General features: G+C 40.5%; 1 protein-coding gene across 2 annotated transcripts in view; it reads right to left on the minus strand.

Annotated features, from left to right (window-relative positions):
* Positions 1-5,361: 5,361 nt before the first annotated feature.
* wdr17 (WD repeat domain 17) overlaps positions 5,362-27,180 on the minus strand; it is a gene marked incomplete at its 5' end in the record, with an annotated part of 51,074 nt that continues 29,255 nt past the window's right edge. Inside the window, 14 exons of one of the 2 annotated variants that reach the window (XM_079277923.1) lie at positions 5,362-5,868; positions 5,964-6,052; positions 8,754-8,821; positions 13,416-13,514; positions 14,295-14,396; positions 14,801-14,903; positions 15,378-15,519; positions 19,860-19,971; positions 20,504-20,643; positions 20,840-20,939; positions 22,750-22,838; positions 23,062-23,194; positions 26,118-26,182; positions 26,766-26,921. In XM_079277923.1, coding sequence (XP_079134049.1) covers positions 5,749-5,868; positions 5,964-6,052; positions 8,754-8,821; positions 13,416-13,514; positions 14,295-14,396; positions 14,801-14,903; positions 15,378-15,519; positions 19,860-19,971; positions 20,504-20,643; positions 20,840-20,939; positions 22,750-22,838; positions 23,062-23,194; positions 26,118-26,182; positions 26,766-26,921 — 1,518 coding nt within the window. In that variant the 3' untranslated portion in view covers positions 5,362-5,748. Of the gene's footprint in view, positions 5,869-5,963; positions 6,062-8,753; positions 8,822-13,415; positions 13,515-14,294; positions 14,397-14,800; positions 14,904-15,377; positions 15,520-19,859; positions 19,972-20,503; positions 20,644-20,839; positions 20,940-22,749; positions 22,839-23,061; positions 23,195-26,117; positions 26,183-26,765; positions 26,922-27,180 lie in introns of both variants that reach the window. The other variant, XM_079277922.1, reaches the window with a different exon arrangement.

The following is a 27,180-nucleotide window of genomic DNA, read 5'->3' on the forward strand; positions in this document are numbered from 1 at the left end:
CAGAGCAGGACTATTGAGTTGTGAAAGTCAAATCATAGGACGATTTCCAAAAGAGAAATTGGCCAGAGAGACCAGAGTCATAGAGGTGAATTCTTACAACACTAAATTCTCTTTTTAGAAGATGAGAAAAATATAATATTGTGGCCTTTTCGCTCCATCCTGAATGGACTGAATTTAAAGCTGCAGGGCATTTCAGTGAAAATAATTTTTCTAAAATAATTTTCGTTTACGAAATTTATTTTTTAATCCAGCCGTTATTTTACTTGAAATGAGAAGAACATTTATTCATGTATTTCTATGCATCATTTATAATCCATCCAGTTACATTTGAAAAATTTGAAGCATATTTGTTCAAATATAATTGATGTGTACTTTCTTTATTTGATTTGGCAGTTGTTTACTACACAGATACGTTACTACTACTAGACTTCTTGAACATAGATATACCCAAATTATATATATATATATATTTATATCCATGTATAATTTGGGTAGTGGATCCCGGCTTGTCATTAAGGGGTGATGGTGGGTCCCGCAGCCAGACCAGTTGAGAACCACTGTTTTAAGAGCATAAAAAGTGAAAATGCATCTCCAGCCAGTAAAGTGGTGAAAGCTGCAGATATTCATGAAAATGACATCACACTGTGAAATCAACTGTCCTGAGGGACTTTTTTGAAGAAAATCTTTGAAACTATGTTTCCTTTCACAAAATCAACTTTTGGCCTCCTCTCTGCCTGAAACGTCTTTTAAGAGCATAAAAAGTGAAAATGCATCTCCAGCCAGTAAAGTGCTTAAAGCTGCAGATATTCATGAAATGACATCACACTGTGAAATCAACTGTCCTGAGGGACTTCTTTTTTTTTTAAAGAAAACACATATACAACTGATAGAAAAGGAAAATATACTGCTGAACTTTGTTTTTAGTTTTTTTGTTCAATTCTTGTTTTACATGGTCGAGTGGATCCTGATCTGGTCTCTGCAACGCCGCTGCTGTATGCTCCCCAGGCACAAACATTACAGCCAAAACCCACCACTCAACACTCCGAGGATGAAGAAGAAGGACGAGACTCATCAAAATCTACAGGCACCACGTCAAGTTTCACAAGCCCGTCAATGATGACAATATAAATCTGGATTATCTGAACGCCAGACAAAGAGGACATTACAACAGAGAAAGAAGATGTGAAGAAGAAGAAGCCATGACTCATGTGGAGAGTTCAAAGAGCAACTTCCCAGAATTCAAGAGAAATTTGACCTCCTTTATGCGTTACAAGAAAAATATTTGCGGCATTCACACCAGTCGTACTTAACCTGGAATATGTTATATACGACTGAACTTTGTAAGAAGGCTTTCCTGCCATCTGTGAATCTGAAAAACATCACAATAAAGATAGTTGTGTGATATGGACGACTGCAACCATATTGCAACATGCTGAACACGTACTGAAGGAGCAGTACAACGACAGGCAACAAGCAAAGACTTTCGTCAGCGCAAACTCGAGGATGCCCAACTGACAATGTAATCACAATGAAAATTGAGGGGCAGAGACTTTTGAAAATTTACACCAGCTGAAAACTTTGTGTGCCATCAATGTGGCAACTTGGACATTGGGTACATCCCAAGTCTCTTAATTGTCATTTCCTCGCTCCTCGATCCTCGCTTGAACCGGAAGTTGTTCTGCACCGCCATATTGACAGCCGTCCCAAAGCTCTTATTTCGATCGGAGGAGCAAGGATCGATGAGAGAGGAGGGATCTCCGAGGAGCCATGAGCGAGGACCCACGAGAACAGGCTTCCAGGAAGTGTTTTAACGGCCGACACGCCCCCTCATTGTTCATCAGTTATGTGATTGGACGCTGCAGCCAATCGGACTGATACGTTTTTTTCAACATGTAAACAGTGAAGACGGATCGCAGATCAAGCTTTATATTTGATTCGTTTTCTGATTCACCATCTAGTTTAAAGATATGTTTATTGTAGGTCTGAACAACAAAAGGACCACAAACAACTTTCTTCATTTATTAGAAAGATTTGTGACACAGTCTACTGTCAAAAAGGATGTTATTTATTTATTTAGATAAACATTCACAAGTTCAGCAACGACACATAAAACGCACTGTCAAATGGGACAAAAGTTCTCCTTTGCCTCTTCTGCTCATTTTCACTGGTCGAAGTCTTCCAACAAGATGCCTTTTCCTCTTCCGCTCATTTTGGGTCGCTGATGTTGGATCGTTACAAACGTGACAAATCCTTTGCCTCTTCCGCTCATTTTCACTGGTCGAAGTCTTTCAACAATAATCATCTATTTATCTACATCACCCCATGAAAAAAATAAAGTTTCAAAATGTGTACAATTTAAAAAATAAATAAAAATAAATGAATACATGTTATGGTAGACAAATGCAATTTATATCTAGTTTTTTACAATGTACCTAAAAAATAGGTTGAACATGTATTTTTGAGTGGGTTATCCTAATTCAGGGGTGTCCAAACTACGGCCCGCGGGCCAAGTACGGCCCGCGGTCCATTTTTAATTGGACCGCAGCAACTTCTAAAAATATAATGTAATATGGCCCACACTTGAAACTTGCGCTTGACTGTATTGTACTTCTTAGTTTCACCACTAGGTGGAGATACTGTGTTGAACAAGGCAGCTTCTCCACAAAATAAGAGCAATCAAAGAAACGTTTAGCCCCGGATGATGACACGTCCTACACTGGTGCCGAGCGAGAACAGACAAGCTGTGTGGAGTTATAACAGATAGGGCTCCAGCTATGAAAGGCTCCAGCTATGAAAGGCGAGGCTGTTAAAATGCAGCGTATCACCCACCAAGAAGCCCTCTGTGCTAACACAGTCCAGCCCGGCGATGTGATGAACACGGTTGTGAAAACTGTCAACATAATTCGAGCACGAGGGCACTCTACGCAACTTCAATGTTGCGCACTTCCCCACGCAGTCCGAAGTCAAATGTGCTTTTCCAAAGGCCAACCTTTCTGCTAAAAGGGGGAAATACGTGTCCGTGATAACGTCTCTCATGACAGAACTCAGTCAGTGCTTAGTGGCGGCTGGTCAATAGAGGGCGATAGGGCGCCGCCCCACCTTGAGCCACAACAAATAAAATGAATAATAATAACAATAATAAACGATACAAATTGTCAATATTTGTGTTTTTGAAATATGGAATCACCCAGTAATATGTGTAAAATATGATATCTGCGGTAAATATATGCTTTTCCTGCATGTCCTCTCTGCGTGTGCACGTCTCAGCAGCGCTGGAGAAACTGCCCAAAAGAGCAGTGACGCAGTTTAGCCAATTGCTGATTAAAGATATAAATCTGTGACATACAATTTAGCCAATCAGCGCCCTCAAATAGATTCAGCTTGGGGCAGAATCGATTCGGGGAGTTGACGATCATTTGGGGTTCTGCCCCAAGCTGCGCGTTCCCGTCCGGACGAGTCTCTACAGGCGGGCGCGAGCTCCAGCGCGAGCACTACTCCTCCAAGACCCGTTTGAGAGGAGAACTTTGAGGAGAAACTGCAGTGCTGATATCAGATCAGCCTGACCTCACAATCAGACAGCAGACTAACAGGAAAGGGAAGCAGCACATGAAGCTACGAGCTGTAAATAAGATGTCCTGACGTGTTTGTCAAAGTGTTATTTTCTGCTTTTTTTCATGTTGGAATAAATGTTAAATATTTAACTGCAAAGTAGCAATACGTGTTTGATACCTTCATTTATTTAGCATTAAATCATACTGGGATGTTTGCTGAAATTGATTGGATGTGGCACAGCCCTACCTAGAACATGTTCCACCAGCTGCCATGGCTTTCAATATGTTTCTCTCATTGAGAGAGACATCGAGCTGTTCTCAACTCCCTTCTATTTGAATAATGAGTCTGTTCGGCTCAACATACGTGAACAAACATCTCTGTTAAATCTGAACAAAAGCACATTGAGAACCAAATTTGATTGATTTTGCTCACTTTAACACACTAGGGGTGAGGCGATCGGACCTGAGTGGCCCAGCCCTTGGTATATTTTTCTGTATGTGGCCCTCAGTGAAAAAAGTTTGGACACCCCTGTCCTAATTGAACTATGATCTATGGAGGGGTGAATAACTCCATTCTACTAAATACTGATTGAATTGTTAGTAATGGTGTTGGTGATGAGGTACAAACTATATTTATTAGGATTTTTTGGCTTCTGACAACCTTTGGATGATTAAACATGCACCAGGTCACATTGACTGCTGTACCTGAGAAACGAACATAACAGGAGGGTTAATGAATTTTGTTTCCTTATACAATAAACATTCAAATATCACTTCCATGAGGCTGTTCTCGGCAGACAGATCACAAGCAATTTCATATTCCTTGGAGCTATAGCCAAATACAAGCTGCATGTAAACTTAATCAATGAGTTTATTTGTCACATGAAATCGTAAGGTACAACTCAAGTGAAATGCAATCCTGTCCTCTCCTTTAACTTCTGCATTTGAGATTTGCAGATTGTTATATCCACGGTCACCGCTGTTAATCAGATGGATCAAGGCTAACAAACTATCAAAATGCACACGGACCATATTATTGACAAGCCCTCGAGGCAGCTCCACTTATTTGTTCTCTGGACTAGTGACTCACTATCGCTTCTTGAGGAAAAAGTGATACAACAAGAAAGTATGGGCCGGACCTTGCTGGTTTGGCAGCAGGTGGCAGCCTTCAATTCTGTGCCTTGAACTAGCCATCTCTTTAATGGCCAGCAGGACTCCTTGTTGCAAAAATAAGTCCAATTGTATATATTTATTACCTCAGTAAACATTATAAACATGAGTTTATGGTATTAATCACTTGTTTCAAGTCTTCTTTAATACAGCATGATGTTCATTTGGTAAATTATGGTCCATTTAGAGTAAAATAAATGATAAAGCAGGGCATGCTTCATGTCTGAAACAAAAAATCTGGCCAGGTCTTACATGTTGCACCTTTAATAATTGCAGTCAGTGGCGCTTTGGTTAGAGCACATACAGCATTTCCCTACACCTTATGGTGTTCTCTTTATGGACATATATGCTTGTATTTTACTTCGTTCCTACCTTTTATGCTTGTTTTTAAAACACAAAGCATTTCTTCATTTAGGCTTTTCAGTCAATTTATACTTTCACTTCTGAAAGTAGGCTATTACAGTTTAGCTTCCAGCTTTTATAGCAATGTATTTCAGCTTATATTTTTTTAAGTAATGCAGTTAATCTTCAAATTTTGCTAATTTAAATTACATCAACAGTGCTTTGAAAAGTATTTCAGCTGTTCAAACGCCAAAACCTAATGGTCTTTACGGACACTTGTATTCAACATTTTTCTATGGATTACACTTTTTAAAGCACAAAGTATTTATTTTTTCAGCCTTATTATCCGATTCATTTCAATTCCCACCCTTGACCTGCTTCCTAATCCAGCTTTTCTAGTAATGCGTGCATTGTTTTCAGCATCTTTCGATTGATCTTCCAAATCTGATCTGAGTTTTACATTTCAGTGTCAGCAGCACACTGCAATGCATTTGGGATTCGTCAGAAAAATTATTTAATATTTCAGTTGTTAGCATTTCTAATTAATGTTGATATTTCTGTATTGTAGCATGCGTGTTTTTGCATGCTAAATGTTATTTTCAGCTCAGTTTACATTTTTCTTCTGTCCTTCCAATATATTAACCCTCCACTTGGAATGTCCTCTTTGTGTGCATGTGTGTGTGTGTTAGAAGGGGTTGATGCGGAGTCCTGTTCCCAGAGGAGAGAAAGGATTGACTTCTGCCCACATTAAGGCATCATTAAGAGAGATTGTTGATTTATCATCCTCCAGCAAAAACACTGGTCCCTGCACATAGAAAAAGAAAACAATGAGAAAACTCACAAGTCGACAAGACATGTTAGTGTAGCTACAAACAAACCAATAAATAAAGAAGCCCACACCTGTATTCTGTGTCCGGTGAAACACGACAGTTGAACATCCGAGTGGCTTGGCAGATTGGAGCCTGTCACATAATCAGCACCACACAGGACTAAACCATCTAAGAGAGAAAGGAACATGTTTTGCCAGTTAACCATTACACATAATATGTTTGTATGACCATCAAGTTTTACATATTAGAAACTCTATAATTATTATGGAGTTGAGCAAGATAATAATTAGGTTTGCCTCCTCTGTTCATTCATTCATTCAATTCTCTGTCTAAGCCAGACTTCATCCAATCAGAGAGCCTCTTGTGCACATAGCCAATCACTAACCGATGCACTCGTTATCAGCCAAACCTGCTGTTCCTGAGGCACACAGCCTCCAGCTCCTATTGCTGATGCAACCACCAGCAGAAGCACCCTACCGACGTATGGGGCTTATTTTGCTGATCCCAAAATATACCTTTTATGAGCAGTGTTTTATTCATTTAAATCTAATTAGGTTAATTTGATTTAAAAGGGACCATGTTAACAGTTTAAAACATAAATCTCACCATTTGATGCACCATACCAGATTATAGATTTAAGCTAATGTGCATCTGCAGTCCCTTGGCAGGTAAAAACAAAGAGAACACAATAACAAACAGTACAGAGTAAGCACATCAAACAAAGTCAAACAAGAATGAACACACATGACACACAATACAAAGCTACACGTCACACATTTCTTTGTCAGAAATAAGCAAATCTGGAGGACCAAACCCGACCGTGTGTGTGAAGGAACGTTTCTGTATTGAACTGTTAGCCGTGGGAATGCGTCCTTACCACATCCATGTTCCTCTGGTGCAGAGGCAGCATGTAACCACCAGGACTGTGAGGAGGTGGACACAGGAGGCTAATGACGCCCTGCAGGACTGCTTTGAGTCGACGGACTGGGATGTGCTGTGAGGACATCAACAGCATGACGGACTGCATCACAGAATACATTCAATTCTGTGAACAAACCACCATTCCATCCCGGACTGTACACTGCTTCCCCAACAACACATGGATCACCAGTGATCGGAAAGCTCTTCTTAATAAGAAGAAAGTAGCCTTCAGGTCTGGGGACAGGGACGAGCTCAGGAGAGTACAGCGCGACCTGAAGGAGAAGCTCAGGGAGTGCAAGGACTCCTACAGGAGGAAGCTTGAGGCCAAACTCCAGCAGAACAACGTGAGGGAGGTGTTGACCGGGATGAAGCAGATAACTGGCTTCAATGTTGGAGGGAGACAACCAGGGGAGAGGGCCAATGAGCTAAACTGTTTCTTCAACAGGTTTAATTCACAGCCCTCATCTGTCTCCTCCACATACCACACCTCCCAAACACCTCTGCTGCCTCCCCCCCCCCATCCCCATCCCCCGTGGTAAGCTGAATGGACACAGATCCCTCAACATCAAAGGGCTGTTCCACCAATGACGCCATGACCCCCCCCCCCCCTCTCTATGATGACTGGCCTGGTTAGGAGACAGCTGGAGAGACTCCACCAAGGCAAGGCTGCAGGACCTGACGGCATCAGCCCCAGGGTCCTGAAGACCTAGGCCATCCAGCTGTCTGATGTCCTGCAACACCTCTTCAACCTGAGCCTGAAGCAGGAGGAAGTCCCGGTGGTGTGGAAGACATCGTGCTTGGTTCCTGTACCAAAGAAGACGACTCCATCTGGCCTCAATGACTACGGACCGGTTGACCTCACATTTCATGTGATGAAGGTTCCAGTACAACTCAGGGTCATGCCATCTGCAGAAGTTCTCTGATGACTCTGCAGTGGTCGGGTGTATTAGGGACGGACGGGAGGATGAGCACAGGGCGGTAGTGGATGACTTTGTGGAGTGGGCCGGTAGAAATGACCTGCTTCTGAACGTGGCCAAGACCAGAGAGATGGTGGTTGACTTGAGGAGGAAGACGACGGCTCCACAGCCGCTGAGAGTTCTGGGAGAGGATGCGGACATGGTGGAGGAGTACAAGTTCCTGGGTGTCTCCATCGAAAACAGACTGAACTGGAAGACCAACATCAACGCTGTGTACAAGAAGGGGATGAGTCGACTCTTTTTCTCGAGGAAACTTCAATCCTTCAATGTGTGCAGCAAGATGTTGGAGATGTTCTACCAGTCTGTTGTGGCCAGTGCACTTTACTTCTCCGTAGTCTGCTGGGGGAGCAGCATTGGAGCCGGAGACACCAACAGACTTATCAAACTGGTTAAGAAGGCCGGCTCCATCATTGGCTGCAAACTGGACATTCTGGAAAAGGTGGTGGAGAGGAGGACACTGAAGGAACTATTATCCATATTGGATAACCCGGACCACCCTCTCCACCACCTACTGCGGGGACAGCGGAGCACTTTCTCCAACAGACTCATCCAGCTCTGCTGTCACAAGGACCGATACAGGAGATCATTCCTGCCCACTGCAATAAGACTTTATAATAAATCACCTCTGGCCAGATCAATCACAAAACTATAACACCGTTACTCGTTACACCGTTGTTTGGTGGAATCTTTGCACTACTGTTTAGTTAGTTAATTTAATATTATTCTATTTCATTGTATATATTGTGCATTTTTATATCTAATACTTTTACTCTGTTATTCTTATTGTATATATTGTGCATTTGATATTTGCATTGTTATTTTTACCTGTACCATAATTGCTGCTGTAGGGAAAAATTTTTCCCTCGCAGGATTAATAAGTAACTATCTATCTATCGATCAAAAGATGGAATTTAAGGTCCATAAACTCCCCTGATGAACTTGTTTAGAATTGTTATTTATACCAGGTTGTGTTGGCTGGATTCTCCTCTCGAGGTAGCTGAACTCCTCTCTTTGACACTCTGATGAAGGACTGTTGAAAACAGACAGATGGAGATACAGTTGTGAATCTATATACCAGACATAAGCAGGCATAAGCATCTGCCGGTGAATTCAAACATATGGTAGTATGAAGATAGATGTATATCTATTTTCAGTGTATGAGTGTTGGACATAATTCCACCCAGAAAAAAACCTCCAGGAGGTTGGCAGCAAAGGCAATGATACTTTATTTATCTCTATATCTGGTTCCATGAATCTCCTGAGTAACCCTCTATACTTCTTGGGGAAAAAGCTATATAGATATCTGATATTAGTCTGTCAATAAGCTCTAGCTTCTCTTGCTTCATTGGTTTTAATCATGCTGCACAGCACTTTGAGCTCCTCCTTGGTGCACTTAACAAGAGGCTCGATACAGTGACTACGTTTACATGCATCAAATAATCATATATTCCACAAATATTCACATTTACATGGAGCCGTGCATATTTCCAATCAATGTAAAACGACCCCTTGACACATCCTCATCACTGGGTCCAGATAATCCCAAGTCGAAACCATTCTCTACTGTGTTTGACGGGTCGATGCCCTAACATGTTGTTTATCACCTCAAAATATGGAAAAGTTGAACGGCAGGCAGCTTGTGCTATTTTGCTTATTTTCTTCAAAATATATATTTTTTAAGTTTTCCACCAGTGGTGGACTTGTTCGACCATGCGAACACAGCCTCCCTCTTTCATTCCTTTAACGACCTTATTGAAAAGGTTGGTGTTGCAATATTTGCGCATGTCCAAAAACCTGTTGATGTCCGAGGCCTTCATAATGTTTAAAAGTACGTCCATTTCTCTTTCTGACCAGAAATGTGGGCTTTTGTTTTGGGCATGCATCTCTGCTTCAGCTTTGCACACTATCAGCTAGCTAGTTTGTGTAGAAATCACAGAGCTGGTCGTAAACAGGAAAGAGGCAGTGTTTCACAAAGTATCGTAAAAACCCCTATTGAGGCACATATTCTGAATGTGCTGTATACATATAGAAAAAATGCTTCTAAAACCTGAATAATATCACACGTCTTAAGGTGCGTTCACACCAAATCACGTCATTCCCCGTTACTCGCGGGGTACCATTTGTGGTCATTTGCGCAGTGGTGGGCCGTCAGGGCCAGCAAGGCCTTCTCTGCTGGTCTAGACAGAATCACAAAGTTATAGCTGTTTTATAATTTTTCATAAATACACTACATGTATTGTAATTGTTTACCCCATTAGTTTATTTTCACTTCCTCAGTTGCTCTGCTTCCAGTGCAGCTTGTTTTAGGTAGAGCTTTTATCCCCGTGTCTCTAGGTAAGAAGAGAGGCCCGAGGCCTGCAGACTCACAAGTGAATGGGGACAGTATTGTTGATTGTCATAGTCTTCAACCAATCAGATCTTTAGTTTGATATGTTGGGCGTATTCTTTAACAGCCTTCTAGCTGGCCTAGCCATACATGATTGGTCAGTGGGCTAGCGTGACATGTTGGGCGGTGACAATCCCAATATCTGCTGCCTCTGTCGCGCGAACATTTTCAGCCCTCAAACGCATTAAAATGTATTCAAGAAATACAACTGGGGAGGCTCGACTGTCTTCACTGGCGTCCATGAATCGAGAAGGACTTCTTACTGGAACTAAAACGCACGGATGTTCTGAACAACCGTGGGATTAAACTCTATTGGGGTGACCGTGGCGCACTGGGTTAAGAGGTCGTCTGGGAACCGGAAGGTCCACAGTTCGATCCCCGACTGGGAAGTGTACCTGAGCAATACACTGAACCCCTAACTGCTCCCCGGGCGCCTGTCATTGGCAGCCCACTGCTCCCCATATACAGGGATGGGTCAAATGCAGAGAAAAATTTCCCCCTTAAAGGGATAAAGATAGTATACATTCTATTCTACAAAGAAAGGAGGATGTATTTTGTCTTTAAATAGTGAACAGCAGCTTTGGTAAGAACTGCTTTTGTTTTTACATCTGGGGTAGCTATAATATGCTTGTTTATATGTTATTATTTGTACAACTTGTTTTTATGAAGATTGATTTTTGTTTAGTTTTATATGCGATAGGAACTATTGTTACGTCCAATGTTGCGCTGGGGACATATTTAGTCGGTGCCAGTGTTGCCAACTTGGCGACTTTCTCGTTAAATCTGGTGACTTTCCGAACCCTCTTGGCGACTTTTTGTCAAAAGCTATTAGCGACAAATCTAGCGACTTTTTCTGGTGTTGTTGGAGATTTTTCTGGTGTTTTGACTCTGACGTCAAAGCACGCACCATTCTACAGTCACTGTCGTGAACGAGCAGCGGGTGCTGCCGTCAGCTGCCCCAAAGCACTCACAGGCGGTTACTCTCACAATAGCCTCGCACAGCAGTCCCAGCTGCAGTCAGAGAAGAGAGGCGACACACTCTCGGCGTATTCATGTATCTGCACTCTGCAGTTAGTGTATTTATAGGTGTTGAGCTTCATTTTTAGACAAAACAAATAATAACCGTAGCTGTGGCATCATAATGAGGTGTTTCAGCTGCAGGACAGCAGTGAAGGCCGAGGCTAAACCTTCTTGTCTGGGTTCATAACATTACCTGGAGGAGCTCCGTGGATTTTATCAAGGTGTATTCACTGTGTCTAGCAAGTCACACGTCGGCTGGACTACAGCTGTATGAACACAAAATAAACAGATTTTGCTGTGATTTAAGTGCAATAAACGGATAAAAAGGGATGCCGAAATAACAACATAATGATGCAGAATTGTAAAAAGTTTGAATTCATGTTTTGTTAGTTCTCTCCGCAAGACGACAAGCAAATTACTTTTAAAATACTTGTTTTCTCAATGGAGCTCAGATCGATCTGTGCTATTCTATGCTAACATTGTAGCAGCTCCAGTGGCGCCTGGCCAATAGAGGGCCATGGGGCCTGGCCCCACCTTGAGCCACACAAAAAAAAAACATTATAATAATAATAATAAATTATACAAATTGTCAATATTTGTGTTGGAACTATGGAATGTACCCAGTAATATGTGTAAAATATGATATCTGTGCAAAATATATGCTTTTCCTGCTCGTCGTCTCTGCCTGTGTGCACGTCTCAGAATGCGCAGCTAGGGGGGGCCAAACGAATTTGGCCCAAAAGAGGCGGGTCTATGAAGGAGTTCAGCCAATTGCTGATCAAAGATATAAATGAGTGACATACAATTTAGCCAATCAGCGTCCTCAAATAGATTCAGCTTGGGGCCAAATTGTTTTGGCCCCAAGCTGCGCGTTCTCGTCAGGAGAAGTCTCTACAGGCGAGCGCGAGTGCCAGCACGGAGGAGTCAGTGAAAACTCATCATAGCTTATATCTATATATGCATGTATGTGTTTTATATTTACTGAATATTATTATATGACATATATACTGCATATATATATATATATATTATACTGAATTGCCTCTGAGGGTGACAAAAATAAGATGTCCTGACGTGTTTATCAAAGTGTTATTTACTGCTTTTTTTCGTGTTGGAATAAATGTTAAATATTTAACTGCAAAGTAGTAATGCGTGTTTGATACCTTCATTTTTTTGCATTAAATCATACTGGGATGTTTGCTGAAATTGATTGGATGGCCCTACCTAGAAATTCTTCCACCAACCGCCACTGAGCAGCTCCATCTACACTCAAAACAACGTCATCTAGGCGTAAAGACGACAGCGTCTTTTTTATTGTTTGTACCATATGGTTTACACAGATACATTTATACATATAGTTTGGTCCGGTCTCTACTAATACGAGGTATCGTAGAGCTCTGGGTGCACACCTACGGCTACAGAATTTGTTTCTTGATTCAGCAATGGCAGGATGTCAGTGATGACAGGAGGAGCATCTCAACGCTGATAGGCTATTTTTACATCACGCAATTTTTTCACACGAGTTGAAAAATTTTAACTTGCGCGAATGGCATGAATCGCGACATCGCAAATTCGCGTCACTCCAGTCTCATCGCGTCTGTGCATAGACTTTGTATGTAATCTACTCGTGCGTTTGGTGGGAACACAGCATTAGTCTGAAAATGCTCCATTTGGATCAGGCCTTATTCAGAAATTGGAATATGATGTTTACATGAACTAAATCAATTGATTCATTCGGATTGTCATCTTCGGATTAATAGTGGAATATGATTAGGCATGTAAACGTAGTCAGCATCTCCTCATCAGCAAGTCCTCAATACTTAAAAAGATGTTTATCTTCAGTCACCAGATCTGTCTGTCAGGCAGCAACATGACCATCTTAATCATTACTCATAAAACATCCGTCTCCCCAGTGGTGATATAGCTGCTCCACATGTATCTCAAGTAAGCTTAACTCCCCTCTATCCTGTGTTGCCTTGGGAACTGGGCTCATCATGGCCTTAGCTTTTAGTTCTACTGGGCAGCTGAGACTAGATATGACTGTAATAGTGAGTCGTGACAGGGTTCCCCTCTTTCCCATCGTCTCCTTTAAACTTCATATCACACATGGCCCAATTGGTGTTCATTTACGTCTTTTTTTTAAATTGTACTTCATGGTGTTATTAATAACATTCAATTGAAATACCATTCTGTTTGTGTGTGTCTCTGTGTAACCTACTTGCTGTTACTTTGTGTGCAGGCCCGCCAGGTATCCAGCTCCATAGACAGCTGCTCAATCTTCAGAGGAACACACACTTCCCTCCGCTTCATCAGCTGACTGATAAACAAAAAAAAAAAAGTTTGGACTGACTTACAAATTGTTTATCCAATTCAAACCTGATTATGGTAATTAGCAAAGTAAAGAAATACTGAATACTACATCAGGTAAAAGTATCACTGTAAAACACAACGCGCATTATTTCTGTATACCCCATTACTCTTTTTTTTAGTAAGAGTTCCTAATCACGTCACTAAAATCTTACCTTCTTATCTTTAAAACCCTTCCGCCCCTTTCGTCTCATGTTTGCCCAGGCTCCCTGAGACTGTAGTAGTAGAAGTGTTTTAAACAATTTTGGCAAAAATGCAAGTGTTTTGGAAGAACTGTCAACTTGTGTGAGAGTTTGTAAACTGATGTTTTGATATTGTTAGGCTTTTGAATTTACTCATGTTCATCAATACTTTAGCTTCTTCTTTCACTGTGGAGGCATGCAAGAAAAATATAGTTTTCTTGAAGAATTCAAGGTAACATGGGGTAGAATTATTGACAGGTGTGGGTACAATGATGTTTAAGTTGTCATGATGACTACTCGGCACATCTCAGATAAACAGTATAATTACAGTCATCTGATTCCCCTCCACCCTTAGAATAGATTTTTAAAAACCTCTATAAATTACCACCAATAAACCAGACAGATAAAATGTATGTGAATGTTTCTTTACACCACACCTTTTTAGGACATGTAAAACACCACAGAAACAACAGTATTTCGAAGGTTGAAGCCACATTAAACAAAGAATTCTTAACACATATGCACCACACACATAGTTGTGTGTCTACCTGGTGTATTCGTAGAGTGCAGGCACGATGCTCAAGTACTGTCTTCTGATGGCCAGCAGACCTCCAATGTAACCACACAGGATCAACAGCTCACTGCGGGCTCTGCACACACACACACACACACACACACACACACGCGGATGATGATCAGGGCCCCGTTCCTCGTACGTGGCTAACTGAGTTAGCCGGATAATTTTCAGGATAAGATTACATAGATCAGGCTTTTCGGTTCCACAAAGCAAGTTTGGCCGGGCACGCGCAATTATCCTGATCCTGATAGTCTGGTTCGAATTAACGAGACTGTTTGAGAGCGGATCAGCCTTGGAGAAACCGAGATAGCCTGACATCAATCATCTCGTTAATTTCAGCTGGCTAATAGGACATTTGATCGACTTAGTTGAGCCACGTACGAGGAACGGGGCCCAGGTCTAACAATGTATAGGAAGCAACAGCATTGGTGAAAGTAATTAAAATAATTATTAATACTAAGTAATAGATGCTCTTACCCAGTCAACTCGGCCTTGATGAGGCAGTCGGTTCTGATGTAACTCATCAGGTCCAGGATTGGCTGAACAATATCCACTGTCCAATCAGGTCGAGTCAGTTGTTCTGGTGAGGAGGAAATTCATGAATAGTTTCTCATTGATCTGTGCTTTATTAAGACAGAAATTTAGATTACTTTCTTCAGTTTGACACTGTCTGCAAAGAACAATTAAGTATTAATTAGTTATTGTTACGTTACTCAATTGGATTTGTAGGATCTTCATAGAGATTGGTTTGGAAACTGGTCATTCATAGATTACACTTGTTACTGCACAAGCATGAGGGACAAGCATGGAATGGCTCAATTTATCTATGTATTCAGTGTAATATTGATTGCTAACATTATTGGCAGAAAAATGTCAATCACACCCACTATAGCACGTCAGAATCTAACTTTTACAACAATCAACATGTAAATATTGACAACTATTTCATATTGAAAGATAATTTGTGCTATCATATTTAATGTGTAGATGTTATGATAGATGGGTAACAAACAAACAGACACACACACACACACTGAAACTCAGCAGCCAATACCTTTAACGTGATCTAGCCCTATCCGAAGGCCGTTCTCGGGTTCAGAGCTCAGCAGGTGGAATTTTACTGCTGAAAACAATTCTCCTTCACACATGGCTGCTTCTGCCAGGGCCTTACATTCCTCTAATGAAGGGAGACCGCACTTGAATGACAAACAACACATAATCGTAGTCACTATAACCATCACAATGTTAATATCATCAACATCAGACAGAAAGCATCCATTCCATTTCATCCAAAACTAGTGCTGGGCAAGTTAACGCATTAATTAATTAACGGCGACAATTATATTATCGCGCGTTAACGCAGTTTAAAAAAAAATTATTATTCAGCGGACATTTTTAACACAAGAACCGGGCAGCGAGCGGTGAACAGCTGTGTTTGTGTGGCGTCACTTCCTTCTGCTGCCGCTCTCCCCCCCACCGGGTGACACGCCCGGACCGGAACCCCCCTTCACTCCTCACCGTCGGTCCCTCCTGTCTGTCTGTCTCACACACACAAAATTATTCTTTTCGAGTTTTTAAAAGTGTTTTGTTTGGAATATGTGTAATAAGCTGTCACGATCAGGCTTTGCCTTGTGTGTTCTGTGTGTCTTTGTTTAGCTTCACTCCCTCAGCACCAGTCCAACTCCCTTCACCTGTCCCTGATCAGTAATCAAGCACTCCCTCATCAGCACAACTCTCCTCACCTGTTCAAGTCACCTTATGAACCTCTGTCTCTCAGTCACTCACTGCCAGGTCATTGTTGTTGGAATGCTGTTAAGCAACTATTGTTCTTCGAATCTTTATTCAACTTCTTCTATTTCTTCCGTCGCACCTCTTCTTCTCCTTCATATTTTAAGCTACAGAAACCGTTCAACTATTAAAATGTTCAGCTCTTTCACCAGAGGGGTGCTATGACTTTTCATATTTCTAACCTTTAAACTTTTTGAATTGTTAAGCTTTTTATTTTCAATGGGATCAAGGTGTTCGCGATTGAGCCAATTAGTGATGTTGATAAACACACAGACTCACAGACACATGCGCACATACACTCCTCTCCCTCTCTCTCTCTGTGTGTCTCGCTCATACAGTCATTCAGGTCTTAGGGATCTTTAGAGGTCTTTCCCCCCTCCTCCACCCCCCCCCCCACACCCCATTTCAAAATAAAAGCCACAGAGAGTGAATTCTAACTGAACTGCTTGTGATGAAGCCTGTCATTTAATAACCTCTGTTTATGTGTGTCAAACATTATGATTATGTCTCCTCTCCCCACCCAGCGCCACCCTTTCAAAATAAAAGCCCCATGGATTAACTGTATTTAAACATTAAGCTCAAAATTAGGCTTTTTTGTTAAAAAAATGAATGCTCTTACTAATACTGCTGCTGCTAATATAGTATTACTACTACTGCTACGACTACTTCTACTATAACTTTTGCTGTTGCTACTATTACGACTACTGCTACTGCTATTACTGCTACCATCAATATTATTACTACCACTACCACTACTACTATTACTTATACTACAACTGCTACTACTACTGCTATTCATGCTACTAAAAGTAGTAATGGTACTACAGCTATTAGTATGACTGCTACTAGTACTACTACTACTGCTACATCTTCTACTGCCATTACTATTACTACTACTAATACTACTACTACTGTGATATTAAATACTACGACCAATACTACAGCTATTACTATGACTACTGATACTACGTCTTCTACTACTTCTTCTAATTACTAATACTTCTACTACTAATAATACTTCCACTACAACTTCTACTACTACTACAAATATCACTAATACTACTAGTAGTTATTCTAATGCTACTAATACTTCTACAAATAATACTTCTACTACAACTACAACTTCTACTACTACTACAAATATCACTACTACTACTAGTAGTAGTTATTCTAATGCTACTAATACTTATACTACAACTTATACTATGACAAATATCACCACTGATGAATTTTTTAAGCCACAGAAACTGTTCAAATGTCAAAATGTTCAGCTCCTTCAGGAGAGGGGTGATATGACTTTTCATATTTGTAATCTTTAAACTTTTTGAATTATTAAGCTTTTTGCAATTTGTTTTTGAATTGGATATCTATTTTCAGCAATGTTTTTGCGATTAATTTCAGTTTTCAACATTCCAACGCATTTTCAGCAGGCAATGCTTTTTCTAGTTCCACTATTTCTTCCGTCCCCCTTTTTTTGAAACTCTTCTTCTTCTTCATTTTTTAAGCTACAGAAACCGTTCAACTATCAACTATCAAAATGTTCAGCTCCTTCAGCTCATCTCTGCTATGACTATTTCTATTTCTAACCTTTAAACTTTTTGAATTATTAAGCTTTTTGCAACTTTTTTTTGAATGGGTTTCTATGGAGAAGATTTTCAAATCCTCTTAAACTTCTTCAACTTTCAAATCCTTCAACTTCCTCATACTTTCAGCTACAGACACCATTTCAACTTTAAAATGTTGCCGCGTAATTCAGCTTTCTGATATCTTTTTAACTTTTTGAACTGCAGCAATTTAACTTTTATGATTTTTCTGACTTTATAATGGGTGTGTATTGCACAGCTTGCAGTGCGTGATGTCACCGCTAGAGTGAAGAGCAGCTTGAGATTCTTGTGAAAAAAACATTTGTGTTTTGCCACTGTGTCCACAATCTTCACTCTTCATGCATAATTTCTGGATGTAGAAGCAGCTAATATTGTCCTTGTCGTAGAAAAATTACTGTGGAATCCCACAGATTTCCACATTTGACACAGAAGCCGTTAATTGAGAGGAAAACCAACTTTCTGCTCCATAGAGACCAATGTTAAATTTTGCTTCAAAAACATCTTCCACAGAACACGGTACCCCATTTCTATATCTTTCCCCCCTCCTCCACCCCCCCCCCCACACACACACACGCCATTTTAAAATAAAAGCCCCACAGAATGAATCCTAACTGAAATGCTTGTAATGAGCCTGCCATTACAAATACTGCGACAACTACTACTACTGCTGCTAATATTTCTAATATTACTGCTACTATTACTACTACTGCTATTACTGCTACCATAAATATTATTACTACCACTACTGCTATTACTACCACTACCACTACTATTATTACTTATACCAAAACTGCTACTACTGCTACTACCAGTACTAATACTACTACAGCTATTAGTACGACTGCTACTAGTACTACTGCTACTTGAAATACTGCCATTACTTTTACTACTACTACTACTACTACTACTGTTATATTAAATACTACGACCACTACTACAGCTATTACTACTACTACTGATACTAGGCTACTACTTCTTCGAAATACTAATACTTCTTCGAAATACTAATACTTCTACTACTAATGATACTTCTACTACAACTACGACTTCTACTACTACTATTACAAATATCACTACTGCTACTACTACTACTTATTCTAATGCTACTAATACTTCTACTACTAATAATACTTCAACTACAACTTCTACTACTATTACTACAAATATCACTACTTCTGAAATTTGTTTAGGCTACAGAAATTGTTCAAATATCAAAATGTTCAGCTCTTTCAAGAGAGGGGTGCTTTGACTTTTCATATTTGTAATCTTTAAACTTTTTGAATTAAGCTTTTTGCAATTTTCTTTTGAATGGGATCTCTATGGAGAAAATCTTCAAATCCTGTTATACTTCTTCAACTTTCAAACCCTTCTTCTTCCTCATACTTTCAGCTACAGACACCATAGTTAGACATTTCAACTAGAAGGTTTTTCAGCAGTGCAGTTTAAATGCTTTCGGGCTTCAACATTTTTCAGACAGTCTCCCATTTCTTAATTTTCAGCAATTTTTTCACAATTAATTTCAGCTTCCAGCATTCCAATGCATTTTCAGCAGGAAATGCATTTTCTAGTTTGTCTTGTCCTGCTCCCGGTTTCCCATGTCTGCCTGCCCTACCTCGTCCTGCTGGATTTGCCCCCTCGTCTCTTGTCTCGTCCCTGGATTCCCTGTGTTCACGTTCTGATTTAAGTGTTTATTAAATTCCATTTCACTCTACTTCTGGTCTGCGTTTGAGTCCACCATCATGCCTCGTGACATAAGCATATCATTTAGTTATCGCTACTGAGAATTTAACAAACATAAAAAACATGACGACGATAGGTTTGCAGTTTAAGGTGTATATTTCAAATTGCATTCATTACACACATGAAGATAAAGTTGTGAACACCGGCTGAATATATATTATTATAACTATTTAACTGCTACTGTGTAAAGGGAATACTGCTGTTAAAAAGCACCTTATTTGTACAAATGTTATTGCACTTTTGTTCATAGCAGTACTTTTAAAATAAAAGTGCGCAATTCACTACTTTTGAATTCATTCTTGAAGTTTGCGCATAACAATGATTAATCGCGATTAAAAATTGTAATCGTTGCCCAGCACTATCCAAAACATATCTTAGATTCAACTCAATGATTGTCTACTCACACTTTCATGAAAGTGGTTGATTTCAGCGACACTTCCTGGGTAAAATGCACACAGCTTGGCCAATAGAATGTGGTTGTCAGGAATCATTCGCAGTAGGTCAGCTGAGAGCTCCCTAAATTTAAAAACTGTAAAGATAAAAGTTCTGCTTTGCATGGACTACAACTTAGAAGCAGTCATTGTCGGTATGTTGTTGGGCACTGCAGTACTATCAGCACAAGTGGAGCTCTCAAACTCTAGATCCCTGCTCATCTACAGTCACTGATAAATGTGAAGATGAAAGTTTGCCATCACTGGGCTCCACCTGTGCTCAAAGAACTAGGGTTCCAATGCCTTTAAGACCAGGGACATGTGTCATGTCAGAAGTCTAACATATCCTGTAAATTTATCTTTTCAGTTGGCTTAACACCAAACCAAATATGGTGAAATCAGCTAACTGGTTATGAGCAACATGGAGTTTGCAACATGAAAAGATCAAGATCAAATCTACTTAAAATTGGGGAAAAGCTAATAAATACAACATTTAGCATTAACACAATTAGCATTAAGTAGCTAAACCTGGACCGGTGTTAATTTGGATTACTTTCAAAGTATACAGAAGAATAATATAGGTTACACTAACTGGACATGCATAGATTGAGACGTACCATGTAGTAGTTGTCATGTATTTCCTGGCCAAGAGTTCAAGACAGTATGCAGTGCTCTGATTAGCTGCCTCTCCTAGGACAATACCCACACATGCTGCCAACTCCAGCTCATTACCTCGGATAAGACTTGACATGGCTAACTAAAAGCAGAGAACAAACACATACAGTACATCCACATTTCAGCCACATTTTTCAAATCAAATTTTTCATTATCATTAATGATCAGCAAATATAAAGGTGAGACATATGAAACTGCATGATATTCTTGCACAATTGGTATACAAACTAATGCAAATACATTGTATGTAATTAATTGGGATATGCACTGGTGTGTACCTTGATATTGTCCACAGCTAGGTGGCAGCATGCTGCCAGGACAGAGCATCCGTCCTGAAAGTACCACTCAGCTAGTTCCTTACATACCTTATGGAGGAGACTGGACAGAAAAAGAGCAAATCTAGCCAGGGATTGTGATCAAAACACCTCATCTCAGAAATATACTAGGATTAATTTCATGGAGCAATTCAATCAACCTACAATTTACAAGCAAGGATGCTACGGTTATTTTGTATTCTACAAGAGTCTGAGTGAAGAAGTAGTTTCTAGATATGATGCTCTTTTTAGATACTATAAATCGGTAGATCCGTTTCTCCACATGACTTTTTATTCAGATTGCATGGGGAGCAATAAGGGGTTCCGTGTTTCGCTCAAGGACACTTTGACAGGTGGATCTTTGTGGTTAAACTTTTGGAGCCAGTCACCAAACCTATTCTCAAGCTTCAGATAGCTTATTGAGATGACCCATTTAACATATATCCATTATGTCTTATGATTGTACTTGTATATTAAGTGTTTGTGAATAAACAGAGCTGAATTTTTCCACTGTGAAACCCGATCACAATTGGAATCTATTGGAAGCGATCCAAGCTGATTACTGGTTGGATAATTTTGGATAAAATTTGCCCCTTATATCTTGCATCCTGTATCCTACACCTGCAGTTCTTGCCAATGTTCTCTGTCTCTCTGGGACGCAGCTGTAAAATCTGTTGTTCCTCCGGCATCCAGCACCATCGTTTGACTTGACAGTGACGTCGTTGGTGGTAGGAAGGACTATAGGCCGTCTCAGCTTAGATTTCATTGCTAAAATGGCGTCCCAAATTATGAGTGCAGAGGAGATAAGTACACATTTTACATTGTTTTGGCTAACTCGGATATTCAGTCGGCCACAGCATACGGCCAAAGAAATGCAGAGGAGAGAGGCCATGGCTGCAGCGGGGAGAATATGGCCAACCCGTTGGAACCTGAGCTGCTGAGAGCAAACACAGACTACTGTGCTTTGAATGTCAGCTTGGGCAGCTTTTGTTGGATGTTGTTGCCGATACCGAACCTGAGAGTGTGTGCGTTACTATGCATGAAAGTTATCCTCCTCACTTGGACAGAGCTGTGCTTGAGACCTGATCCCGACCAGCAGGGTCGAGAGGGCAGGTAACCATTGAGTAGTTGTTTTTTTCCCCTAACGCTATTGTGAGCTATTTTGTTGAGTCACCTCTTAGTGAAATGCTGATGGATTGTAAATTAACTTGTATTGTTAAAGGTAAAAGCGTAAGGAGCAAAGCAGTAAAGCACAAACAATATGGAAAATAATAAACAGTTGTTGCCATCTTAGTTCATGCTGGTTCGGACTATGAAATCTCTGTCTTTTTATGTAATTATCTGCATATGATAGGCGCAACTCGACTAGACTATGAACCGAGGAGAACTCAGCTTTCTTTTTCAATATAGCACACACTAAGAGATTTATTGTTTCAATGGACTACCGGTATATTTGCCATCAACACTGATTAGACATCCATATAAAAGGTGTTTAATGCTGCAATGTTTTTCCATGCTTGTCAAAACAAACCCCTAATGATGTTGTTTATTAAAAGACATAAGTCATATTTAAAGACTATTGCTATACCAGTTCCAGTGTGTCTTCAGACATTTAATCACCTTGTTGGATGCTAAACTACTCAGATGTCTGCCTGATGTAAACTATAGTAAACTGTTCTCACACTAACGTTAGCCAATAGTGCCAAGTGTCATTCATTTGACAAAGACACGGAATATCAACACAGTATGTAAGCTAAGATCAGCCTTAGTCCAAACGTATTTGTGCTGCCCACTTACGGTAAATGTTAGTTTCAAGTTAAATGAAAATGACGCACCAAAAAATGTTATTGTGTGTATGTGTGTGTTTGCTTTACCTCTGGTATTGTAGTCTGTTATCCACATCATTAGTCATGTGGTTAACTGGGGAGCTTTGAGGTGCATGAATGTTCCCTTCACATGCTCCCTAAAAATAAAGAACATTTTTAATCATTATCTTTTATCAGTTCTTGTCAACATTTTCACAGGCATCAAAATGACTGTTCAAGTATTTCCTCACCTCTCTGTCTTTGTCTCCCGTTACTTAATTATCCGCCCCAACTATAACCATTTACTGAAGATCTACCATTCATCATCCAGCCGAAAGAAAACTACCGTACTGTTTCCTGGCATCCCCTCCCTTTGAGTACCTGTGCTATTATTAAGGCCTCTAGCAGTTGTCCACGGCCGGTGAAGAAAGTTACGAGTTTTTTTATGTCTCCTGTCGCAATGCAGTATGGGATAGCATCATCATTATCCTCAGACATCAGCTGGTCAGCTCTCCTGTGACATGAGCATATTAAAATTACATACATAAATAACATAAGCAAAGTTTTATCATTTTGTTTGTATTTATATTCAAATTGGTCAAATGAAGATGACAAAATGAATAATCCCAGTTAAAATCAAGCTGTAGGAATGTAATAATATGTGACAAAATCAACAACGTCAACTTGTTTGCTGAAAGAAAAAGTTCTGGTGTTTTGAAGTGGGGTTGTATGAGGTACTTATCCTGTCACAGCTCTGCTACTTCTATCCTGTCACTCTATCTCACCTAATCAGCTCATTCAGTGGACCTGTTAGCAGTGGCGGCTGGTCAATAGAGGGCCATGGGGCATGGCCCCACCATGAGCCACACAAAAAAATAAAAAATAAATTATAATGATCATAAATTATACAAATTGTCAATATTTGTGTTTTTGAACTATGGAATGTACCCAGTAATGTGTGTAAAATATGATATCTACGCAAAATATATGCTTTTCCTGCTCGTCCTCTCCCCCTGTGTGCTCTCTGCTCGTGCTCTCTGTCTGTGTGCACGACACTCTGAGAACATGCAGCTTGGGGGGCCTAATCGTTTTGGCCCAAAAAAGACGGGTCTATGAAGCAGTTTAGCAAATTGCTGATTCAAGATATAAATGAGTGACATACAATTTAGCCAATCAGCGCCCTCAAATAGATTCAGCTGTGGGCCAGAACGATCAGGCCCCCCTCGCTGCGCGTTCTCGTCAGGAGAAGTCTCTACAGGCGGCCGCGCCAGCGCGAGCACGACTCCTCCAAGCCCCGTTTGAGAGGAGAAGTTTGGCGGAGATTCTGCAGCCAAAGAGCTGATATCAGATCAGCCTGACCTCACAATCAGACAGCAGACTCGCGGGACAGGGAAGCAGTACATGCGACGCTTCTGTACTAGCTGTACACCAGACAGGTTTGGCTAGCTGGATGACGTCATGCTAATCATTTATTTCGCTTTTTAAAACAACGGGGACAGATCCAGCACGGACAGTTACGGGAGTGAGGGATGAGGAGGTAAGGAAACATGAGAACACCAGGACACACATGAGAACTCTGTCAAGCTACATATTAGACAAAGTGAACATCTTTTCTTCTACATAGCTGTCCTCAGTCTCATCTGCTTAACTTGGTCATGTGGACATCAACATGTAATAGAGATGTTAAATTAACAGTGAAAACTCATCATAGCTTAATTTAACATCAGTATTCATAATTACACTTCATGTTTACTTCTCCTGATCTTTACCTCCTATAACAAGGTCCATAGGGGCATCTCAATAAATAAACATGTTATATTATATTATATAAGTGTTATTTACTGATTGTTTTCGTGTTGGAATACATGTTAAATATTTAACTGCCAAGTAATAATGCGTGTTTGATACTTGCATTTTTTTTTGCATTAAATCATACTGGGATGTTTGCTGAAATTGATAGGATGGCCCTACCTAGAACATTTTCCACCAGCCGCCACTGCCTGTTAGTCATACCCACCTCATCACCTCATCACTCTCACCTGCTCACTCTGCTGCACCCTACTATTTAGACCCCAGTCTCACACACACTCACTGCCAGATCGTTCTCCGCATTCATGCCAGACCTTCCAGCGTTTACCCTCCGACTGATTTCCCGTTGCCGACCCTGCATTTTTCGACTTCTCCGCCTTGCCTCTGCCCCGGTAAACGACTCAGCCTTCTGTCCCCGACCACGAGATTCTGCCTCTGCTTCCTCTGGGTTCTGTCTGCCTTCTCCCTTGACGGCTTGGCGTTCCACCGAGTGGGAATCTACAGGCAGTTTACCTGTTTTGTGTTCAGTCCAGAATAAAGTTTCGATTCCAACTATTTCGTGTGTGTTGTACTGCTTCTGGGTCCTTACCACACCCGTTACATATCCGGTGTATTACCTACAGTAGACTGCGGTCGGCACACCCCCAGCTTAGAGAAGCAGACAGGACCACCACCGCACAGGAGCAAAATACTGTTGTGGAAGGGGTCAGCAGCAAAACGTATTTTAGCCACCTAAAGAAAGGCTCACTTAAAAAAATAAATCAATAAGTGTACGCTATATTTAGAATATTTTCACCCCTTTAATTAACTTGTCTTCAGACAACCATTTCTGATGGAGAACCTAACTGAAAGTGAAACTTATCTATGCCATCCTCAAAGCCACAAGACTCCATTTGTAACAACAGTTTAGATGAGTTTCATTTTCAGTCATATTCTCCGTCGGAAAATAATCTAAATGTACCGTACACTTAAAGGAATATTAATTATATTTTTTTATTTTCAAGAGGACCTTTCTTTTAGGTGGCTGTAATACATTTTGCTGTTGGCCCCATATATACACGAGCACATTGCTTAGCTTCCGTGCTGGTACTCCTGTCTGTTTCTCCAAGCTGGGGGTGTGCCAAACGCAGTCTACTGTAGGTTATACACTGACTATAAGTAGCTCATACAACCTCACTTCAAACATCCAAACTATCCCTTTAACAAACACTCCTGAGACAAAGAGTTGTTCATGTGGACATCGCATTGGTCTCTGAAACTGTTGTACACCATTTGCAATACACACATTCTGTGTTGTCTTTACGTTTACATTTATTTATATATTATCATTCATTATCTAAATTGTTTTAAGGGCCTTTTCCTGATCTGCTGTAGCTGAGTTTTCTGGTAAAGCAAGAAAGAATTGCATTGGATTGCACTGTTATAGAACAGTGTTGCTCTTATATTGGCCACATCTGTTCAAGATGCATTACGCCATACACTGAGACAGTACCACAACTTTTTGAACAAACATTTTTAACAATCATCCAGGCAGCTCACACTGAAAAACACTTCCACTGAGACATTATTGTTTCAGCTTTTCCACTAAACAGCAAAAGGGAAAAACAACAAAGTTCAACATGGATTACCTCTGCATGAGTTTCATCCAATACTTCATGGACACTCCTGGTGCCACAGATAATGCTTTCTCCCACTGAAAGAGAGATAACCCCTTCATTAGCTCAAGTATTGGTAATATAATTTTCTATATTTTTATTTCTGTCTTTTTCTCACAACAGAAAAAGAATCATCAATGTGGCTGTGATCAAATATACTTTAAGCTAAGCACTGACTGCCTGGCTTCAATCTCTGCAGCTGCTGTATGCTGCTTTAACTCTCCACTCTGTCAGAAGTCCTCCATGCTTACATGCCATCTCTTTTGAAATAGTTTCACCGACAGTTTCCACTTGCAGGTTCTTCCAAAGCATTTGATGACGGCAGAGACAAACTGGCGGTACAGATATCAGTACCAGCTGGAAAACTTTGCTTGGGTGAGGATTTTTGCTTTTAGTCCAACAAACTTGAATTTGCATTTGACATGGTATAGAAATAGACTAATGTGGAGCCAACCAGTGAGTAAAGAACATGTTGTTGAATATCACAATGGGCGAAGTCCTGAACAGGATCAGTGCCGCCATCACAACTAATTAATCGAGTCTCACTAGTGTCTGGCTTTCTTGAGAGAGAAATTACTGCACAGATACTCACACCTGCATGTACACACACTCACTCCATACCTGTCCCAGCTCCACCATTAATTCACAGTATCGTTGAGTCTGTCCCAGTCTCAGATGGATGTCTGCTGCTTCTATTAGCCTCTCCTCTTTACTGGGAGCACCAATACCTCCTCCAAATTTAGACATCTTGACTATAGTGAGCTCCTGGGCTTCAGACTGAGAAAAATAGAATGAATGGAAGAGAAACAAATGTGACATAAAATACACGTTTGGGATCCAAATACCTGCTTTTTAAAACATCTTAAATGGACTGCTGTTGAATAGAACAGAAGAAAATGAAAACTAGAGACCATCTTTTGACAGGATCACACCAGCCGCAATGCCAAAGGGTGTAAAGTAAGGGGGGCCCCACTTCCTACCCCACTACTTCTGGCACACACACCCATCTTCAAACTCTGCCTTCATTTTGATCTCA

The sequence above is a fragment of the Melanostigma gelatinosum genome (assembly GCF_949748355.1).
Source record: "Melanostigma gelatinosum genome assembly, chromosome: 11".
NCBI classification, from domain to species: Eukaryota; Metazoa; Chordata; class Actinopteri; order Perciformes; family Zoarcidae; genus Melanostigma; species Melanostigma gelatinosum.